Source organism: Eumetopias jubatus, unplaced genomic scaffold, assembly GCF_037043125.1.
Source record: "Eumetopias jubatus isolate StellerSeaLion01/CBP00866 unplaced genomic scaffold, mEumJub1_p1.0 scaffold_4, whole genome shotgun sequence".
Classification (NCBI taxonomy): domain Eukaryota; kingdom Metazoa; phylum Chordata; class Mammalia; order Carnivora; family Otariidae; genus Eumetopias; species Eumetopias jubatus.
The window spans coordinates 98,008,896-98,030,469 of NW_028274810.1; the positions used below are offsets into that span (position 1 = coordinate 98,008,896).

The 21,574-nt window shown below is 42.4% G+C and overlaps 1 protein-coding gene across 3 annotated transcripts in view; it reads right to left on the reverse strand.

Annotated features, from left to right (window-relative positions):
• The window catches only part of VPS13D (vacuolar protein sorting 13 homolog D), a 243,374-nt gene that overhangs the window by 161,715 nt on the left and 60,085 nt on the right, over positions 1-21,574 (reverse strand). For all 3 annotated transcript variants that reach the window (XR_015768017.1, XM_028108376.2, XM_028108375.2), the window contains exons 26-33: positions 19,562-19,784; positions 14,633-14,843; positions 12,347-12,518; positions 12,067-12,179; positions 9,466-9,678; positions 6,007-6,272; positions 4,527-4,660; positions 619-774 (exon numbers count right to left, since the gene is read on the reverse strand). Coding sequence is in view for 2 of the 3 variants with exons in the window: in XM_028108376.2 (XP_027964177.2) it covers positions 619-774; positions 4,527-4,660; positions 6,007-6,272; positions 9,466-9,678; positions 12,067-12,179; positions 12,347-12,518; positions 14,633-14,843; positions 19,562-19,784 (1,488 nt within the window). In the remaining variant the exon portion in view is untranslated. The remainder of the gene's footprint in view (positions 1-618; positions 775-4,526; positions 4,661-6,006; positions 6,273-9,465; positions 9,679-12,066; positions 12,180-12,346; positions 12,519-14,632; positions 14,844-19,561; positions 19,785-21,574) is intronic.

Sequence of the window (21,574 nt, forward strand, 5' to 3'; positions counted from 1 at the left end):
GCAGTAAGCAATACAGACACCAGCACAGGACCACCTAGAAATGGGCTAACTGCTGGAATGTCCCGGGGTGGTACTTGGTTGACTACTTATTCTGTCTTTAAAGATAAAAAAACCATGGTTCCAGTGGATTAACTGTTCGTCCTCAGCCAAAGGAAGAACACGCCAAATCCTTTCACCTTCCTTCCCCAGCTTCACCTTGCATCCCGTGTGCTCCCGTATGCACGTCTTTGCCCTGGTGAGACCTCCCTCTGCTTTGTGTCGGCGGGGCCCCTTCGCCCCTGACTTAGCTTCTTCCTAACGTGGCCTGCTCTCCTCCTCTGCCTACTGACATCCCGTCCCTCTGCTCAGACTCGCCCTACCTTTGCTTCCACCCACAATCCAGATTCCTCCCTCTGCTGCGTTCTGCTTTCTGTCAACTTTCACAGAACTTCAAGATGATACCAGACAGTGAATGGGTCTTCTATTCTCCACAAGACTGAGGACAGAGACAATGTCATATTTCTTTTGTATTTGCCGAAGTGATGAAAATATTGAGTTCAGCAGAGCAAATATGTCATGTTCAGGCACAGGGCAGTGTTTGAGAGCATATCGATGTGTCTATAGATTTGTCATCATTACCTCTAAGATCGGTGGGAAATCTTCACTATTGAATGCATCCATCAATCCTGAACTATTCTGGTAAGAAGAATTCCCCACCAGCTCCACCTGAATTTGAACTGGATCAACAATTGAAAGAGCTGTACCGTGCTCATTCCCTAGTCGGCACGAAAACACCTAAAGAATGAAATGCAGTATAGGAAGAATTAATGTCTGATTTAGAAGAGTCTAAACATCAGCAGAAAAAAAAAAAACACTATCTCAGTAGCAATCAGCCCCATGTTCTCAAAAGACCCATAGCGACTGGTGAAATAAATACCGTCAAGAGCGGGGCCGGCATTCTTGCCCACGGCCAAGAGCGTGGGCAGTGGCCCCCCCCCCCTTATAAAAGGCAGATCACTGACACATGGCAAAAGGCCTAAGAATCTCACATCCCTTGATTCAATATACCTACTTCTTTCTAGGAACTAGCCTATGGAAATAATGCAAAACACAGGAAAAAAAAATCACTGAACCATTATTTAACAGTTAATAAAAAAAAATTCAGAGCAACCCAGGTTATATCATACCTACTCAATGGAATCTTTTGCAATCATTTAAAAGTGACAATTAAAAAGACCACATGGAATGTTAACAATATGGACTGTGAACAAGCAGCCCAATCAAAATAATACTATACCATGACTTTAAGGAAAGAAACACATCAAAATGTCAACAGAGATTCCGGACAAAGGGATTGGCAATTTTCTCCACCCCTCCCCCAATTTGATGTAATATAATTATTACTTTCATAATTGAAAATAAATACATTAATTATTGAAGCTACATGATAGGTATATAGGGGCTCATTATTAATCTGTTTACTTGTATATGTTTGAAATGTTCTATAATAAAAAGTTTAATAATAAACATATTTATGGAGAGAGAGAAGGGAGAGAAGACTCCCATTCTAGGACCAAATTATCTTTGTGCTTCAAGTACAGAAGACCAAAATCTATAAAGAACTTATCAAACTCAACATCCAAAAAAACAAATAATCCAGTTAAGAAATGGGCAGAAGATATGAGGACATTTTTCCAAAGAAGACATCCAGATGGCCAACAGACACATGAAAATATGCTCAACATCACTCATCATGGGGGAAATACAAATCAAAAACCACAATGAGATGCCACCTCACACCTGTCAGAATGGCTAAAATTAACAACACAACAAACAAAAGGTGTTGGTGAGGATGCAGAGAAAGGGGAACTCTGCTGCACTGTTGGTAGGAATGCAAACCGGCGCAGCCACTCTGGGGAAAGTATGGAGGTTCCTCAAAAAGTTAAAAATAGAATTACCCTATGATCCAGAAATTGTACTACTAAGTATTTGCCCAAAGGATATAAAAACATAGATTCAAAGGGGTACATGTTCACAGCAGCATTATCAACAATAGCCAGGGGCACCTGGGTGGCTGAGTCAGTTGGGCAGCCGACTCTTGATTTTGGCTCAGGTCATGGTCTCTGGGTCCTGGGATCAAGCCCCGAGTCAGGCTCCATGCTCAGCATGGAGTCTGCTTGAGGATTCTCTCCCTCTCCCTCTGCCCCTCCCCCTACTCACTTTTTCTCTAAAATAAATAAATCTTAAAACAATAACAACAACAACAACAATAGCCAAACTATGGAAACAGCCCAAGTGTCCACTGACTGCTGAATGGATAAAGATGTGGGTGTGTGGGTGTGTGTGGGTGTGTGTGGGTGTGTGTGGGTGTGTGTCTGTATATAGTGGACTATTACTCAGCCATCAAAAAGAATGAAATCTGGTGATTTGCAATGACATGGATGGAGCTAGAACGTACTATGCTAAGTGAAGTAAGTCAGAGAAAAACAAATACCATATGATCTGACTCATATGCGGATTTTTAAAAACAAAACAGAGGAACATATGGGAGGGGGGAAAAGAGAGAGAGAAACAAACCATAAGAGACTCTTAACGATAGAGAACAAACTGAGGGTTGCTGGAGGGAGGTGTGGGGGGAGGGGACAGATGGGGGATGGGCATTAAGGAGGGTACTTGATACGATGAGCACTGGGTGTTGTATGTAAGTTATGAACCACTGAATTCTACTCCAGAAACCAATATCACACTGTATGTTAACTAATTAGAATTTAAAAATTTGAAAAAAAGGAAAGAAAAAAAAGAACAGTACCGAAGAAAGCATTCATGTTGGTCTCCCTTGTTTCTTCCCCTTTTGGGGGGTTGGGGGGAATTTTCTAGTGCTGTTGGAAAACATGTGAAACCAAGCTCCTTTACTATATTCAAAATCAACTCACTTGGCTTCCTTTATAAATTCTCCCCCAATGATGTACTGGGGTGGGGGGGGTGGTCTTAAAATTTAGATCCAATTGTGCTGCCTGAGGAACAAGACTGAAAGGAATTTCCAGGAATCTCAAATATTTTGCCATATAGTTTTTCTAAGACTTTAGAACAAAAAAAGTTTCATTTTCCTTTTTTCTTCAGGGCCTTCTGCTACACAAAACTCAATTGTACCTAACAGTTCATTAATCAATCACCAACATTTTCCATTCAAAGCTGCTACTGGAGAGGCTTGGAAAGTAGACGAACTACAATTTCATGATCAACTCACATCACACCAGCATGTAAATCCTTCCTCTCAAACTGAGGTTTCTTTACATGAGCGAAACAAGTAATCAAGAAGTGAAATCTCTACAGTTTTTATTCAGCTATATCTGATGAGAGGAAAAAAAAAAGTGCCCATATGCTGCTGACAGTGAAAATAAGTTTTGTTCATTCAACCTCTGAAATACCACTGGAAAGGATAGGGCATGAAGAGTTCAATCATAAAGGGAAAGGAAATGATGAGTAATCTGGACCAAATATTCTAATATTGTAACAAGAGGAACGTTAGCGGAGATCAGTGGATTAAGAACACTAGAGAGAAATAATAATCTGCCTCATTTCTCCTTCCCTCTCCACAACCTCTGACTTTAAAAGACACAGAGCAGTTTATACTTAATATTGCATACTGTAATTTTCAGCCTACAAAGACCACTCCAATGCAAAGTATCTCCTTCATGAGATTAAATTAGAGCCTCAAGCAGCACTATTAGAGACTCATTCCATTAGGTTATGCATGCCTCTCTAAAGATATCCTTTTTTTAAATTTTATTTTATTATGTTAATCACCATACATTACATCATTAGTTTTTGATGTAGTGTTCCATGATTCATTGTTTGCGTGTAACACCCAGTGCTCCATGCAGAACGTGCCCTCTTTAACACCCATTACCAGGCTAGCCCATGCCCCCACCCCCCTCCCCTCTAGAACACTCAGTTTGTTTCTCAGAGTCCACAGTCTCTCGTGGTTCATCTCCCCCTCCGATTTCCCCCCTTCATTTTTCCCTTCCTACTACCTTTTTTTTTTTTAGAGATATCCTTTTACAGATTAGATATTCCTAAAAGGACTATATATAAAATCCTTCACACCTTTTATAAACAAGTTGCCAAGACCACAAAGCCCTAGGTCTTCACAGAGACAGCTCAACGCGGGGACAGGGACGTGGGGAAGTGAGGACCACTTCCCTACCTTGACTAATTTGCCCAGGACTAGACCCGTAGACGCTGAGGGCAGGGCAGGGGCCTGACAGAGTACTAGGGACTAGAAGAGTCTCACCAAACTTCTCAAGGGATGATGTAAGAGCAAGAGGTCCAGTCTCTCGGCATATTTACAGCCTGACGCTGGAGGACTGATTTCACATATAAGGATAACCTGGCAGATTTGAGGACAAAACAAAGAGGGGGGGCCAGAGTTCACCGACTCCATCAATTATTTCCCATAATGAAAGCTGAGGAGGTAAAATTCTCTTCCAAATGCTTCTCTCTTAAGCCAAACATTGAGCGTTTTTATCGACACATAGACTTCTTACCTCGATGCCAAACAAACTCCCTGAAAAGGGGCGATCGACAAATCGTGGCTTATAGGTAAGCACCGTGGTGCCTTTGAGAATAATGGCATTGGTATCGAAGCAGGACACATCTTCAACCACCACAAACTCCGTGCCTGGAAAGGACAGTATTGTCAACCAAGCCAAAGCTGGGAAGCTGGAAAGCACCACGCTATTGCAAACTAGGCAATGCATTTATACCGGGGGGCGGGGGGAACAACACACAACACATTAGCCAACAAGACTTGCTCTCCGGGATGGCTGTCGACACTCTCACTGCCACCCTGAACAAATCCTCTGTATCTGGCCAGGCCCGGCTGAGTCAAGGGCAGGAACAGGCAGGGAAGACGGGGGCGCAATTTCTCTTCTCTCTTTAGAATGTATTTCTAAGGGGCGCCTGGGTGGCTCAGGTCATGATCTCAGGGCCCTGGGATCGAGTCCCATGTCAGGCTCCCTGCTCAGCAGTGAGTCTGCTTCTCCCTTGCCCTTTGCCCCTCCTGCACCCCCACCCCCGCCTGTGCTCTGGCTTGCTCTCTCTCTCAAATGAATAAATTTAAAAAAAAAAAAATCTTTAGAATGTATTTTTAAGCTAAGTCTCCTGGGAGGACTATGAGATATTTCAGAAGCCCAGGAAATCATCCCTTCTCCAAGCAATAACCTGTTTTAAAATCCCAGAAGTAGATACACGTCCCAATGCTGGTCGGGCAGTGGAAAGCACGACATCCTCTACACAGCTGTTCAAGTGTTTGCAGAGAACATATACTAATTTAACGTAGATTTTTTAGAAATTACTAAATGCAGACAGTTTTCTACTCGTTTGTACATGGCAAATTTACTTTTCATTTTCATCAAAACCCATGGTTAGACTGAACTTTTGAAACTAAATCCGTTTAAAGCGCACTGTGCTGGCCAGTTTCTTCCAAACCACTGAGCAGTTGTTGGGCTACATCACAAACACAACAGACACACAAATACATACAGATCTACCAGGGGAGTTTGCTAGTTAACAAAAACCACAGTATATCTGTTTGTAAAGGAACATATTCTTTTTGTAAAGAAAATAACGATCCCCTCACTTATTTATCTTTAAACAGATTTTCACACATCAGATTTGCCTAAACTCAGTAAGGAACATCTGTTGGAGCACTGAAGATCAAACAGAAAATTGAAGCCAGATTTAACACTTGGGGAAAAGACCACTGGCCAGGCAGTACTCAAGCTGGGCGTGCCACGGACAGGCGGAGCAGAGGGCCCAGAACCCTGCAGCCTGGGTGGGAGCCAGCAGTTCACACCAGAAAATGGAGGTCAAGAATTTCGACACTTGTTGGTCTCTTGGTCTGTATGCAAATGTGTTAAGTGCTCACATCAAAATACAGAGGTGATAGAAAAATCATCCTAGAAGATACATATTGAGCCTAACATGCATACTGAGAATCAGTGACTCACACCTACATATGCTCACCTGTTACATTGACCTTGACCTCCAGGTGCCTTTCAGTAGACACAGGAAGAGAAGACCGCTTGGTAACTACTCCACTTTTCACAGTTTTGGGGACTACAGCAGATTCGCTGCTAGAGTTACGGTGGCGAGAAGTAGTAACATTAGTCTGTTTCTTAATATCGCTGGGAGTGTGAAGAAAATCATGGACTAGCAGCAGCCAGTCAAATATGAGGAACACACGCAAATTGTTGAGAACTACCGTAAAACAGGACGAATCCTTTGTAGATCTGCAAGGAAAAAGATTTAAAAAATAAAACCAAAAACAGGGAAAGAGAAATGTGTTTTATAAACTTGCAAGTATACTACTCTGCATGGGCAGGTGTTTTCCAGTATTTTTTAAATTGACCACTCTGGGTATCAATGAACTCTAAACATTGGTTTAGTAAGATATTCAGTGTACGTTTTCAAAAGCTAATCATATTTTTATGCTGTAAGAAAGCAGTATAGTGTCATACAGCAGTTCTCAACCAGGAGTGATTTTTGTCCCCCAGGAGACTTCTGGCAATGTCTGGAGACATCTGTGTTTGTCACAACACGGGTTGGGGGCATAGTTTGCTATGGGCATCTAGTGAGCAGAGGCCAAGGATCCTACTAAACATCCCGCAAAAGACAGGACAGCCCCCCAACAAGGAAGTATCTAACCTAAAACATCAACAGTGCCAAAGCTGAGAAATCCTGGAGCAGTAGAAAGAGCATAGGCTCAAATCCAGTCACTTACAGTTGTGTTACCTTGGATAAGTCGCCTACCTTCTCTGAGCCTATTTCCTCACTTACAAAACGAGAAATATGAACACTGTAAGAGATAACAGGTGTGTCTTTGGTAAATGTTAGGTGCCTTCCCTACAGGCTATTTCAAGATCAGTGAGGCACCCTTTCTTTGATGTTTTGGCGATCACTTCTTTACAAACATCAAGTGTACATACTAGTACTAATTCTCCAGCTGGACCTGACCTGAGAGCGCAGATCTTTGGCTTGAGAAGGAGGACAAATAAGATGACATTTATACGTGGGCATAACCCCATGCACCCCGGAAGTGGTGTTGGGGGAGGAAGAGAGACAATACTGGTTTTGTAGGCCCTATTACCCCAAATTCTCTATTTGAGGTAAAAACCCAAGGGGGACCCCAAGCCTAGTCTCAAACCCTGGTGTGGCCCCACCAGAATATGAGTGGGCAGAAATGGGTAGGACAGAAGGAAAGTGGGCTCAGGACACTTTTATATGGTTTTCTGGGTTAAGCTTTGTTCTGTGAGCCCAAAAGTGACTCTGGGGCTCCAGCTACTACCCGTACCTGGTTACCTCCCCCAAAAGGGGCTCCTATTCAGCAAAAGCTGATTCTGAGATGTTTTTAAGTCTGGCTTCTCTAGTCTCTTGTTTCTCCTAAACCTGGCTCACTGCCTCTAGAGAAAGGGCACAGTGATGCATGTCTCCCTCATACAGACACAGCATTTTTCACAGAAACACTTTACTCTTTTGTATTAAGAGAAAAAATGTTGCCCTCAGTAAAATTTTTCCACCCCATTTTGAACATAGATCGTCAGAGTTATGCACTAACTGAAAAGTCAAAGTATGTCTGATACCCTTTTCTGGAAAATATTTCAAGCCTTTAAACACTGTGAAGTGATTTATATTTGACACACAAAATCCCAACAGAAGAGCAATTCTTCTTGAGACACAGAAAGCGTTCAAAAGTTCCAATCAAGAGAACATATTAACCCCCTCTCACTCACAATGGTACCTCTGTTCACAAGAGCTAAGGTAAGACTTTACCATTTGGCTCCAAGAAATTATACACCTCCAGTATATAAACAGAGTAATATTTCAAGGCTCCTTGTATATTAAAAATGGGATTGGTGAGACAACTAGCTGATAGATTAGGAAGCTAGATCAATAATAATATAGCAAACCCAAAAAGAAATTGTTTCTGCAGAAGGACCAAATATATGGAAGCCTCCTGCTCAGATAAACATCTTCAAACAAAAGAACCGCAAATCACAGCCAGCCTAGCATCCGACTGCAGTCAGCCAGATCACTAGACACGCAGTGGCCACACCTGAGGACTATCCGAAGGGACGTGGGCGCTGAAATCAAAGGCCCTGGTGCGAGTCCTGACCACTTCACTCAACCACTGTGTGACCTTAGAGAGGTACTCAATGCCCTTCTAGCTTCTATTGCTGCAACTATAAAATTGGGCAGAAGTCACCCACTTTGCAGACTTGCCAGGAGGATTTAAGTATAAAAGCAGGGAGAATGCCTGGCTCCTGGAAGGGCTCAGTAAGAGGCAATGAGCACTCTCATTTCTGAACATCCAAAAAGTTCAGGAAAAGGTCTGTCTACTTTGCTAGACTTCCTAAAGGCATATGGAGAGGGACCACAACCTCTCGCTAAAAGAAATCTCAACCCTGAGAAGTCACTGTGCAGCACACTGAAATATCAAGTACATTCAAGTATATGAACACAAGAATAATCTTGGTCTTTTTTTCCCATGAAGTTTTTCCCAGCCTTCTTACTTACTAGTTTGTATTTACAGCATATCTGGTAACATTAAGCACTAATAGAACAGAACTGACATTGCTTCCAAAGGTCTCCTTTTGGATTTGCATTGAAGGATTTTAGATCAAATCTAATTTTTCACAGTTTTCAGGCATATCCTCACTTAGCCCTAAAACCTTACAGTAGTATATCATAAATAACACCAGCTACATCAGTAATAATAATAAGAGCTACCATCTGTGCCAAGCAATAGGTCAGAATTACTTATTTAATTACTGCCTCCACCGTGTGAGGTGGGTACAGTCATCCTCTTCTATCTTATAGAGGAGAAAATTGTAGGTCAAAGTGGCTGAACTTGTCCTAGGACACATAGCTAGAAGGTGGCAGATCAAGGTTTTGAGCCCAGATCTGTACGATTCCAAAACATACACTCATTACACACACACCACTTCCTAGCATAATACCAGGAAGAAAAACATAATCTAGTCCAAAGAGGCTAACACCCTTTTAAATGGAGAAGTGGATTAGCAAGATGTGTGTAGATAAATCTATAATACAAGTCAAAACTTCCTTCCTATAAATTCTATAGACCAAACGTCTTCTTTCCCCTTAAACAAGAGTCCTTTCTTCCTGCCTCAATTCACTTTACATATTAGAACAGTCTACAGGGAGGTTGAGTTTAAGACTCTGGTCTAATTCTAAACTTTTTTTAAGGCAACAGAGACATCTTTTGGCCAATAAATGCAACTGCAAGGTGTTAGGAATCCTAACTTAATACACTGTGAGCAGCACTGGTGAGCCATTTTCTATTTATCTTTTCAGTGACTCCTCAGTCCTGTGATGTTCTACAGCTGACAGAGCCTTGGCCCACTGGCCACAAAAGGAAGTTTCTTGATAAAGAAATGCAGAGTCAGGGTCTGGATCCATTACCTGTAATGCAGCTCCATCTGAATGGATCCTTGGGTAGTGCTGCTGTTCCTGGAAGGCTGAAAAATACAGCTGAATACGTTTGTCATGCCAGGACAGGCCTTCTGCCCGGCATAGCGGGTGTCAAAAGCCATCATGGAATGGGAAACCAAGTTAACGGACTTGGTTTGGTTGGAAAAGCTTTCATAGAGCAGTTTACATTTCTTGAAGTCGAATCTAAAAGGGAGAAAGCAGACAAGATATTAAACTCTTCCATTTCACAAAATTAAGTTCAAGACAACAGAACAAAATCATAAGTACACCTGAGTTTTATGAAGGAGAATAACTTTCACCTGATTTTGTTAACAGACTCCTCAAGAAGGATTTAGTGTCATTGTGCCCTCTTACTTTTCATTTCCAGGAAGATGATCTTGTCCACAGGAATTCCATGAGGAATAACGTTATCTACTATACTCTGGGTGCATTAGCATTCTCCTTTCTCATCTCAAGTCTGAGAAGGCTATATATGTGTAACAATCCCTGAGGGATGTGAAGGGTCCCTTTAGACCTTCATCTGTCAACTCCTAGCCTGCCTGCAGGATTCTCTCTCCAGAGTCTGCCAAATTTTTATTTAACAACTATAGCTTCCTGGAAGCAACCAGAACAAATAACACTCTTCATATAGAGAAATAATGCAACTGATCCACCAAGAGGAAGCACATTTGATACTGCCTTTTTTTTTTAACAACAGAAAAAGCTGCAACGTGCAATTCATAATTTATTCAGTACCATCATGACATTCTGTACAGAATTATTCCATTTTGTAAAAAACTAAGGGCACAGCTAGTCACCAGGGGGGAAAAAAAATGCTGGCTTACAAGACAATCTGGGACACAAGCTTCATTACACCATTGATTCAACTGAGTTAGTTATAGGCCAGGATGGATTCTCGAGGGAAAGACAAAGAAGAAAAAGAAAGGAGTGTTTCAGTAGGGAAATTTCTAGACTTTGAAGTCCTATTTTCAAATACTGAACCACTTTTCCAGCCATATGATCTTACACTAGATTAAAAATTCCATCTGGAAAATAGAAGTCATATCTGACAAACCTCACGATTGTCAAGAGATCGAAATGAAAAGGTTATCAGGTGTGAAAACACAATGCAGTCTTCAAGGTTCCACACCAGTAATCACAAATTCTTGGTCCACCCAGACCGTGCAAGTGATACACGAAGTCAGTCACCAAGCAAAACACGCTGTATCTAAAGGCAGCCCAAGTTGCTCCTCAGTGAACACATGGGCCCAGTATTGTCAAAAAAGCTTTGACTCTTAAAAGAGGCTGAAATCCAAACTTTTGATGTTAAGTCTCCCAATTTTTAAATGTTGGCCGAGAAGGCAGTGAGCAGGGCCGCTCCCCGATTAGCACTGGGTCTCCCCTACTCAGACAACCCCCAGCCTGTACTTCGGACCCCTCTGCACTTTGTGGGACCATGCTCTAACTCTGTGAGGTGTGCGACACCTTTAAGTGCCATTCAAGACCACTCCAGGACTCTCGTCTTTCTCACTGGCACATCGAGATGCTGGCTGCCCTGTCAGCCACAGTGACCACGGCCACAGGTCTGAGGGCCTGTCTGAGGCCCACAGCCTGAGGGCCACCAGGGATACACAGCATCAGGAGAAAAACGTCTTCATTTTTCTCAATCACTGCTGTGTCTGCATGTCTGTCACCTCCTTTTGCCCCCACCCCGGCAGTTTTTATTTATTATTATTTTTTAAGCTGCTGATGACACAGCACGGCAGCAAGATTATGTTAGGAATGTATTATGATACAACTTTTTCCACTGAAGCCGTACCCCTTACTCCACCCCAGGCAACTACGGTACAACTGCGGTGGCCCTTCTGTCTCTCCCAGCACGTGTACGGATATACCACACTGCAGATACCATTGGTACCATTAGCAGCATTAGGAGCTTCCACAACTGTGGTTCTGGAGTTCAATACTTCTAAAACACCCGCAGACTCAGGGTGCGGAGGGGAATGGGCAAAGGAGGGCAGGAGGTACAGGCTTCCAGTTACGGAATGAGTAAGTCACGGGGATCAAGAGTACAACATGAGGAATACAGTCACGGTACTGTAATAATGTCCTATGGTGACAGATGGTGGCTGCGCTCATGGTGAGCGCAGCAAAATGTACAGAGAAGCTGAATCACTATGTTGTACACGTGAAACTAACATAACGTTGTGTGTCAACTATACGATTTTTTTAAACCGTGCCACCATAAAAAAAAAAACCAAAACAAAACCAATGCCAGTAGATTCTTGGGAAAGTTTTGCATAATTTCCACAGCTCTTTCCAATGCATCGGTTTCAGCATCAGGTGTGGAGGTCACTGAAACATCCTAATAACCTGTCTTTACTGATAAAGCAATGAATTTAAACTTTGAACAAGCACCATGTAGACCAACCAAAAAGCACTGTGCAGACCACCTCCAGTCGTGAACCACCATTCTGCAACCTCTGCTCTAGGCTAAAGCGAATTTCACTAAAGTGAAACATGTGTTCTGTTTGCAATACTGTTACAGCCATGTCGGTCACTAGGCATAAACCAGTACCATGAGAGTCATACCTGGCTAAGGACCCAGTACTTTCTTTTCCTTTTGGATCTTTCAGCTCCAGACTTACATTCACCATATCGATGAGGAAGCACATGCACGTGTACACTTCTCCACTGAGAACAGTCTGCAAGAGGAAAATGCCAATCTGAAAAGGGGGTTAATATGTCCAAGACAATAATCTGCTTGTTCCATTTCTCTCTGCAGGTGAGCTGGAGGGACCCACGCACGAAGTGGCCATCAGCTAGGACTGCAAGAGTTAAGAGTTATGGGACAGCACGAGGTCTCACTCACGTGAATTCTTGGGTCTTGTAAATCATAAGGCCGCATAAATTCCTCTATGGGCTCTCCGAGGTTGTTCTCCAATAAACCGCGGATCAGCTTGTATTTGTACAAATCCAGGGAGCAGTGGACTGAGGAGAGGTTGCCGTGGATAGATATGTCTGGCACAGTATGACTTATTTCTCTGAGGAAAGAAAAAAAGGTCACTTTGGCAAACAATCAGTAACTTAACACTGACAAAGCTCACACCCAAATGTAAGAAAGAGCTAAAATGTACCCGCCTACATTATCCATCAGTTCATTTCCAAATTCCAATAATAAAAATTTCATGTGGCTCCAAAGGAAGCACATGAGCACAACTGAGTGTCCTGCTTCAGCTACAAAAAGCCCCTTCTCTCTTAAAATAGGCATTTATAAAGTCCCCAAATCTGAGTTAGCTAAGTAATCTATTAATAAGGAAAAATCTCATGAGATTCAGGAAGAGCGTAAACATTACAGTTGGGGAGGCAATAAAGAAATGGCAGTCTCTTCATTTAACTCCAAATTTCATGATAACTACAGGCAAACACCAGAGTTTCATTCTGAACCTAGATGGGACGTCAGGATAAAGTCTGAATCCGTTACTTGTCTCTGCTGAGATGGGCAGGAGTAAGGTTGAGACGCCCGGGTCAGGGGTTAGCATACCTCGTCCCCACACTGAAGAGCTCTTTTCCCCTACCCTCCCGGGGAGAAGTGGGCACCATGGATCCTGCAGATAGCATGCTCTGCGTATGTAGAGGACGGGGTTTGAAAGTAGAGGAATGTAAAAAATTACTTTGCAGAGAAAAACCTATATATGATCAAGTAAAGAAAGAACAGTGATGCAAGCCACACAAAAAGCTGGAAAGGACTACCCGGCGCCCTCTCAGCTTCCTGTACCTGTGGTGCAAGCAGCTGAGAGGGTATCTCGTATTGAGTTACCACCACCTTATCGGGGCTAACAGTATAATCACCTGCAAATAAACACTGATGGAAGCGAAGAGAGTCAAGTTTACATAATCAGAGTAACAAAGCACATTTTTTGGGGGGAAAGCATTACTTGAAAAGAAAACAAAGTATTCCATTTCTAAATAATGAAGCTCCTCCTAAGACTGTTAGGCCAGTAAAACCAGAGAGCCCATGCCAAGTGTAACTGAGTGCCAGCCAGGGAGCACTCAAATAACAAGTAAGAATGAAATGCAAAAATCCGAGAGAGAGCAGCTACACGGTGTCGTTAATCCAGAGAGAAACAAAAAATGGCATTAAATGGCTCGCCCAAACCCAAGAACCACGAAGGGAGTGGCCAAAGACGGATTAAAATCGCACGCCTCACAAGTAACGAAACTGCTTGTCAAAATGCGGCAAACGAGAACATCTTCCATTACTTGACAGCCACGCCCCATCTTTGCCTGTAGTTGAAATGCAAGCGTTGCTGTTTCTCCAAAATGAATGCCCCAAACGGAGGGGCAATCGTCCCTGGGGCGCAGCAGCTCCCAGCTGTGCGCATGGGCCAGGCCAGCGTGAGCACCGCCAGGGGACCTTGCTCACGTGTACTGAGGCTCGGCCCTGAGACTCAGGTTCTGCAGGTCTCATATCAGGTCTGGGAACATTTATATTCAAGACGTTTCCCAGACGATACCACGGAAGTAATGACAACTGAAGCAATGCTCTAATCTGCAGAAATGAGCACCCTGTGTTTGAGGCCAATGAAAAGGTAAATTAGAGTCAGCTCATTAGCCTTTATGGAGTACTTTCAGATTGCTTAATGGAGCAAAATGGGCAGAACTGCATCTCAACAGTTATTCTGATTAAATGGAGCTCCAGGGTAAGTAGCAACACCAGGTCCAGAATCTATTGTGCTTGGAACATATAATCCAAATGTCACCTCTTCCAAAATACTCTCCCTGCCATCACCACCTCCCTACGTCCACCAAAAGGCCATGCTACATTCATGCCCCTTCGTCTTTGTTTCCAAGGCCCCAGGGGCAATCCCGTAACATAGTTTATAACACTGAGTCAAACTCTAAATTAGAATCACCTTCTAATTTGCCTTCTTATAGCCCTATATCCACACAACATAAGCTCCATAAAGATAGGTTTTCCTTCACATCACAGTAGGACTCACATCTAGTACCCAGCTGGGACTCAACAAACATTTGCCACACAGAAGAAATAAGTGAACATCACCTATTCTCTTCCAGACTTACCTTCATGGCACTGAATTCCAAGTGATTAAGATTCTACCTATGATAGACTATTATCCAGATGTAAACCACTCACTTGTCCAAATTCCTTTCCACCTGCAATTTCAGCCGACAGGGCTCAGTGAGGAGACTCCCTCCTGTCTGCCGCACGAAATAGGAAGGGAATACCAGATCTCCACTGCTGTCGTCTGAGGCCTTAGAATACTCTCGTGGGTGTCTCTCGGCAGCAAAGATGTCCATGTCTTGTAGGTCCACGACAATGCAGTCCAGCAGGCAGATGTGGTCTTCTACATGGACCCAAGGAAAGAGAGAGAATGAAGAAAGTAAGACCCAGAAAGGACCGGCCCTGAACAAAACTAAAAAGCTAAACAAAGTTCTTCCTGTCTTTGGAAAATGTTCAGAACCGTCCACTTCAAAAACCTGAGTGTCCAAAGTCTCTACTCTGGCACCACGGCCTCCCTGTCACGCTCCCTGTGCTAGACACTTCCTGTCATGCTCCCTGTGCTAGACACTTCCTGTCTGCTCCCCTTCCACGTCACACGTATGTTGCTGTCCTGAGACATGAGCTGAACCTTAAGGATTTATGACCGACACGATTGGACAGCCATCCCTCCCAAGGATATCCTACAGGGCTCTCATTTGGGGGGCCGCAACCCAAAGGCTTACAAAGTTTTCCAGCACCGAAATTCTTTTCTCAAACAAATATGTAATCATTTCCGCTACCACTGATCTCATCCAAAACACCATCATTCTGCCTGGCCCCCCAGAAACTCCCCTCCCATACACCTACACCATTCCCTCTGGCCCTCACAAAATCATTCTGCCCGCAAAATACCTGAGTAATCCTTAAAAAAATAAATGAGACCGTAACATTCTCTTCCTCCTACACTTTAATGATTATGCTTAATCCAAAGTTGTTTCTGTAAAACTCCCCCTAAATCCTTATAAAACCCTGCATAAGGCCACTGCCTACTTTTCCAACTTCATCTCAAGCCATTCTGCCCCTGCTCCTGAAGCCTCAGGCTCACTGGCCTTTGTCTCCCCAAAATTGCCAAGCCCTTTGCTATCTGAACAGTTTTACCTACGGCATCACCCTCCCCTCTCGATCTCAGCTGGGTCCTCTCTGTTCTTTCCTCCTGCCCCATTCCATCTTTTCTAGAACATCTCACTGTGTCCACATTTAGGGGCCTACTTGGCGCCTCTCTCATCCCCTACGCAGAGGGGCAGAGCCAAATTACAACATCAGCATTCAGCCCGTACTACACATGTCAGTTCTTCAGACTGAAAAGTCATTTGTGCAAATATTTTTAAAATACCTACTCTGCGCCAGTTACTTTTCTAAGTCCAGGACACTATTCTAGGATACAGCAGTGAACAGAACATACAAATACCTTTTCCCTCATGAAGCTTATATTCTAATATAAAATTGTAAATTTATAAATTCTCCACCAAATTAATCTATTTATTTAATATAATCCCAATCAAAATCCCAAAAGGGAATTTTGAGGTATGTGGGGGGGGGAACTTAACAAAATAATTCTGACTTATTTTAAAAAATAATTAAGGGTATTTGTCCCATGGGATGATAAAACATGGGGAAGGTGTTTCTGAGTGTGTTAACAGAAGCGGAACACACAAAATAAAGTAACAATGGATCTAGCTATATGGAAATTAAAGAGTTCTACAAGACATCATGAACAAAAAAGGCAAAGGAGAAATTGGAAAAAAACTGGAATATATTTGACAGATATTAGGGAAATAGCCCCACTTTATAAAGATTTGAAAATCTGTAAGAAAAGAATACACGAGTAGGAAAATTGGCAAGGAATGTGATACGCAATTTACTACAAAAAGAAATTCATCCCAGTATGTATATGAAAATATATCCACCCTCATTAATGATCAAACAAATGCACATTAAAACACACACACACTAAATAAATACATACATACATACATACATACATACATACATACATACAGCGGTTATCGTTTACTATTTTGATAAATACGTGAAAGAGACAAAAGTGGAACTGATCTGGTAGAAGGGGGTAGGGGAGGGGGTAAAGTGTTTCAGAGATTCCCTAGGGTCATCATGGAACCCTAAGGACACACAGAGCAGTTTGAAAACCACTGCTTTAATCCCATCTTAATCACAAACAAAGAAATTCCAGAAACAAACAGCGAATTGGAAAGAGAAATACTTTCTGGAGAGAGATTTTTCCATCAATCTCTATAACATCCCAAATCATTTCTCATAGGCATCCACCTATGCAGAAGGCTGGCCTTCCTCCTACTCATCACTGTTTTCACAGCAATGGCAGAAGGCAGCCAGTGTCAGGTGGCACCACGTGCGCACCCCCTCCATGCTCCATGCACATTACGTATAGAGACTGGTAGACGGTATCACTTAGGTTAAGGATTTGGACTCTGGGGTCAAACTGCCTAAGTTCATAGTCCAACTCTGCCACTTACTATCTGCACAACCCAGGGCAAGTTAAGCTACTTCATCTCTCTCAGTCTTTGTCTCTTCGGGTGTAAAATGAGGATAAAAATAAAACTCTATAGGGGTGCTATGGGGTGAAATGCAATGATTTATGGAACATGCCATGATATACGGCACACAATAAGTGTTCAACAACCAGCACTGTGATGATGATTAGGATAATCTCATTTAATCATCAATCCAACCATAAGCCACTTTCATGTCACCTCTAGTACCACAAGGGACGACAGGGAGTAGTACCTAGTACCATTAGTCCTTGCATAGGACAAAAGACATGCAACAGCCTTCTCAGTGAGTGTCCCATATCTCTCAAAGCCTGATCACACTGGACAGATTTTTGTGGCGAATCACATTCTGTTTCCCTCTCTAACTTATCCTACCCATCACCTACCCAGAATACATTTAAAAACCAAAAGGCCAGGGGCGCCTGGTTGGCTCAGTGGGAGGAGCGTGCAACTCTTGATCTTGGGGTCCTGAGTTCAAGCCCCATGATGGGTGTAGAGATAACTTAAATTAAAAAATAAAAATAGGGGCGCCTGGGTGGCTCAGTCGGTTAAGCGTCCGACTCGATTTCAGCTCAGGTCACGATCTCAGGGTCATAAGATCAAGCCCCAAGTCGGGCTCCGCACTGGGCATGGAGCCTGCTTAAATAAATTAAATAAAAAAAGATTAAAAAATAAAAACAAATTTAAAAACAAAACAGAAAGGCCAGACTACATCAACATAAAAAGCTTCTGCACAGCAAAGGAAACAACAAAACTAAAAGGCAACCTACTGAATGGGAGAATATATTGCAAATGACATACCTGATAAAGGGTTAGTATAAGAACTTTTACAACTCAACAAAACCCAAATAATCCAACTTAAGGATGGGCAGAAGACATGAACAGATACTTCCCCAAAGAAGATATCCAGATGGCCAACAGACACATGAAAAGATGCTCAACATCACTTATCATCAGGGAAATGCAAATCAAAACTACGAGCTATCACCTCATGCATGTCAGAATGGTTAAAATCAACAACACAGGAAACAATAGGTGTTGGCAAGGATTCGGAGAAAGGGGAACCCTCTTGCACTGCCAGTGGGAATGCAAACTGGTGCAGCCACTCGGGAACCAGTATGGAGGTTCCTCAAAAAATTAAAAATAGAACTACTCCACGATCCAGTAATCACGCTACTGGGTATTTACTCCCAAATACAAAAACACTAATTCAAAGGGATACATGAGATGTTTATAGAGTATTTGCAATAGCCAAATTATGGTAGCAGTCCAAGTATCCATCAAGTGATGAATGGATAAAGAAGTGGTATATAGGGCTCCTGGGTGGCTCAGTCAGTTAAGCGTCTGCCTACAGCTCAGGTCATGAACCCAGGGTCCTGGGATCGAGCCCCATGTCGGGCTCCCTGCTCAGCGGGGAATCTGTTTCTCCCTTCCCTCTGCCACTCCCCCTGCTTGTGCGCACGCTCTCTCTCTCACGCATACAAAAATAAATAAATAAAATCTTTAAAAAAAAAAAAGAGGTGGTATACACACACACACACACACATCAGAACATTACTCAGCCATAAAAAAGAATGAAATCTTGTCATTTGCAACAACATGGATGGAGCTAGAGAGTGAAATAAGTCAATCAGAGAAAGACAAATACCATATGATCTCATTCCTCTGTGGAATTTAAGAAACAAAACAAAGAAGCAAAGGAAAAAAGGGGGTGGGGAGGGAGAGAGAGAGAGACAAGCCAAGAACCAGACTCTTAACTACAGAGAACTGATGGTTATCAGAAGGAAGGTGGTAGGGGGATGGGTGAAATGGGTGATGGGGATGAAGGAGAGAACTCGTCATGATGAGCACAGGGTGATTAAGAAGTGTTGAATCACCGTATTGTACACCTGAAACTAATATAACACTCTATGTTAACATACAAGAATTAAAACAAAAAATTTAATTCAATATAATTTAATTTTTAAAAAAACCCAAAAGGCCAAAATCAGGCTCTCATCTGGAATGACTAATTCTTAAATTCTAGAGAAGAACACCAGTAACTGGATGGTTCCTGTCTTTGCAAAATTGTTACTTACAGTATCTCTGTTGTTACCTAATTCACACTAATATCTTTTAAGAGTTTTTTTTTTAGAATTAAATAGAATAATAATTAAGTAGAAAACAGTGTCTTGACAGTGACTTGCAAAGATGTGTCTAAGGATGCAGGAATCATTCTAGTTATACTATCATCATCTTGTGGCAACTACCTTGACCTAAAGGAAAAAGTCCTAAAAGACCATCTAAATCCCTTTATTCACACTGTGTCTTGCTAATTTACCTGTACTTTGGAAGTCACTGCTAAAATCTACATCCTAAGATTCTTAAGCTTTCCAAAGCAACATCAAAATCAGATTATCACTAAAGACCCACTACCACTCTGATGCATCCCCCTGAGGCACCTGCCACAGTCTCATGAACTCCCCACTCATGCAGCTTCTTTCTCCTCTTTTACCTGGACTACCAGAAACCTGGCTGGTGGAGGGCGCGGCTTGTTGCCCTTGCTGCTTGGTCGAGGTACTCGGCACAGACTCACTCCTCAGGCCGCCTAGACTCATTCCAGCAGGAGGCATCATGAACAGCCCCTCGGAATACATTCCCTTCGGGTCCTCCGTGCTCGTCATTTTCCTCATACTGTGTTTGGGGGTACCCGTTGGGGATGCTGAAGGCACAGATTCCTGGGAAGAAATAAAATAAAACTAGAAGGCAGGAACAGGAGTGACTGCATCTTTACTCTCAGCCCTGAAAGTCCTACCCTAGTTCCTGGGCTCTTCAAAGACTCTGTGACACTTGGCACTTCCCAAGTCCCCCAAATCCCATAAACAAAAGGGTAACAGGGTCATGACATTTCCTGTCACATGTAATTATTTGCAGAGATGTTACTTATAATTCAACACCTGTTGAAAACTACAGCAATCTTGCAGGAATATAATTATCTGTTGGCTTAAGACGCTAACTGTTGGTGGTTTAGTCTAGGTCAAACACAGTGAAAGCAGACCTCTCGGCCCTATGATGTGTGTTGTTGCTTTGCTGAAGGGGAGGGGCTTATTATTCTAAGAAAATGTATCTACAGCAATATGGTTCCAATGGAATGAAGCCATGGTTGCGTCTGCACTTCCTAGAAGTCACTCCTTTGGGCTTACATTTCTTATCTCTTTAAGTAACTGTGCAAATGAAAACAAAATGGAAAACACAGGAGGCTGGCCATTCCTAGTATGTTTCTGTTCAAGGGCATAAAAATTCAGGGCAAATACGGAGTAACATAAATTCTGTAATTCTACTGAAAACAATACACGCTTTTCTTACATACTTAGTACCTTCAGTTCATTGCTAACAGGGGAAATCTTCTTCACCCGAATGATTCCATAACTGACTTTTAAACTTGACCCAAGCCCCTCTGTGCTACCTATCTGCAGGGCTTCACCACCATCGACCCACTTTCACAGGGATGTTGGGGGAAGGGGAAGAACGGGTTTCCTGCCCATATTGCCCTATGTGTTTACTCATCTCAGCATTTGAAAAGGAGATGGTAACACTGTTCTCCTTCCCAGTTATCTTGAGTACGGTGATTTACAAGTAACGGTGGAAAAAAAAAAAACAAAACACACCAGAAAACAGTTCTTACTTTCCACATTTTTTTGGAAGGCAAATTGCTAGGTAAATGCTCTTATTTAAATATTTCGACATTAAAAGGCTTCCCCCTTGCTTAGTTTATTTAAACTCTAGAGAGTAGTTGTTGCTCTTTGACTTGATTCATCTCTACATCCTCTCTGTAGTTGGTTTAAATAAATCAATGGCTTGAGGAGATTAACTCAAAGCTTTTGAAAGGCTGACACAGAAATTATGGTTTAAGCTCGAGTTGTGGTTGAGAAGAATGAAAGGAAACGCATATGTAAAAAATCCAAGCCTGCACTCATTAAGACATGGATTTGTGTAAAACAATCCCAAACACACTGGAGTCGGGGAACTCAAAGGCAAATAACCCCTCCATGAGCTTTGATTTCAGGATTATTTCCTGTTCTTTAACCACTGGAATGCACACTAGACAAACCTCACACATGCAAATACATTAAAGGGAAAATGTAAATGCAAAGTGATTTTTGGTGAAGAAAGTAATTCTTCACTTCATCTAGACCAACTGAGCTTGACTATGCCTGTGGAGACGTGAGCTCCACAGATAGGTTTATCTGATCACAAAGACTTCACCAAGCGACACACTCCAAGCAGCCCTTATGGAATTCTACAGAACAATCACTTGCATGTAACAAGATAAAAGTTTTTCTAGGATTTAAGGAAATCAGATCATCAAGATATTACTGCCTAAAGCCAAAAAAACAAAAGAAGTTTCCTTTATGGTCCTTAAGAAGGCCTTCTCTACACAGGAGGGAAGTGACTCATCAAAGGGACAAAAAGGTGATAAGCAGGCTTTCCCAAGTAAGGTGGTAAAGAGTTAGTTTTTCAAAGTTTT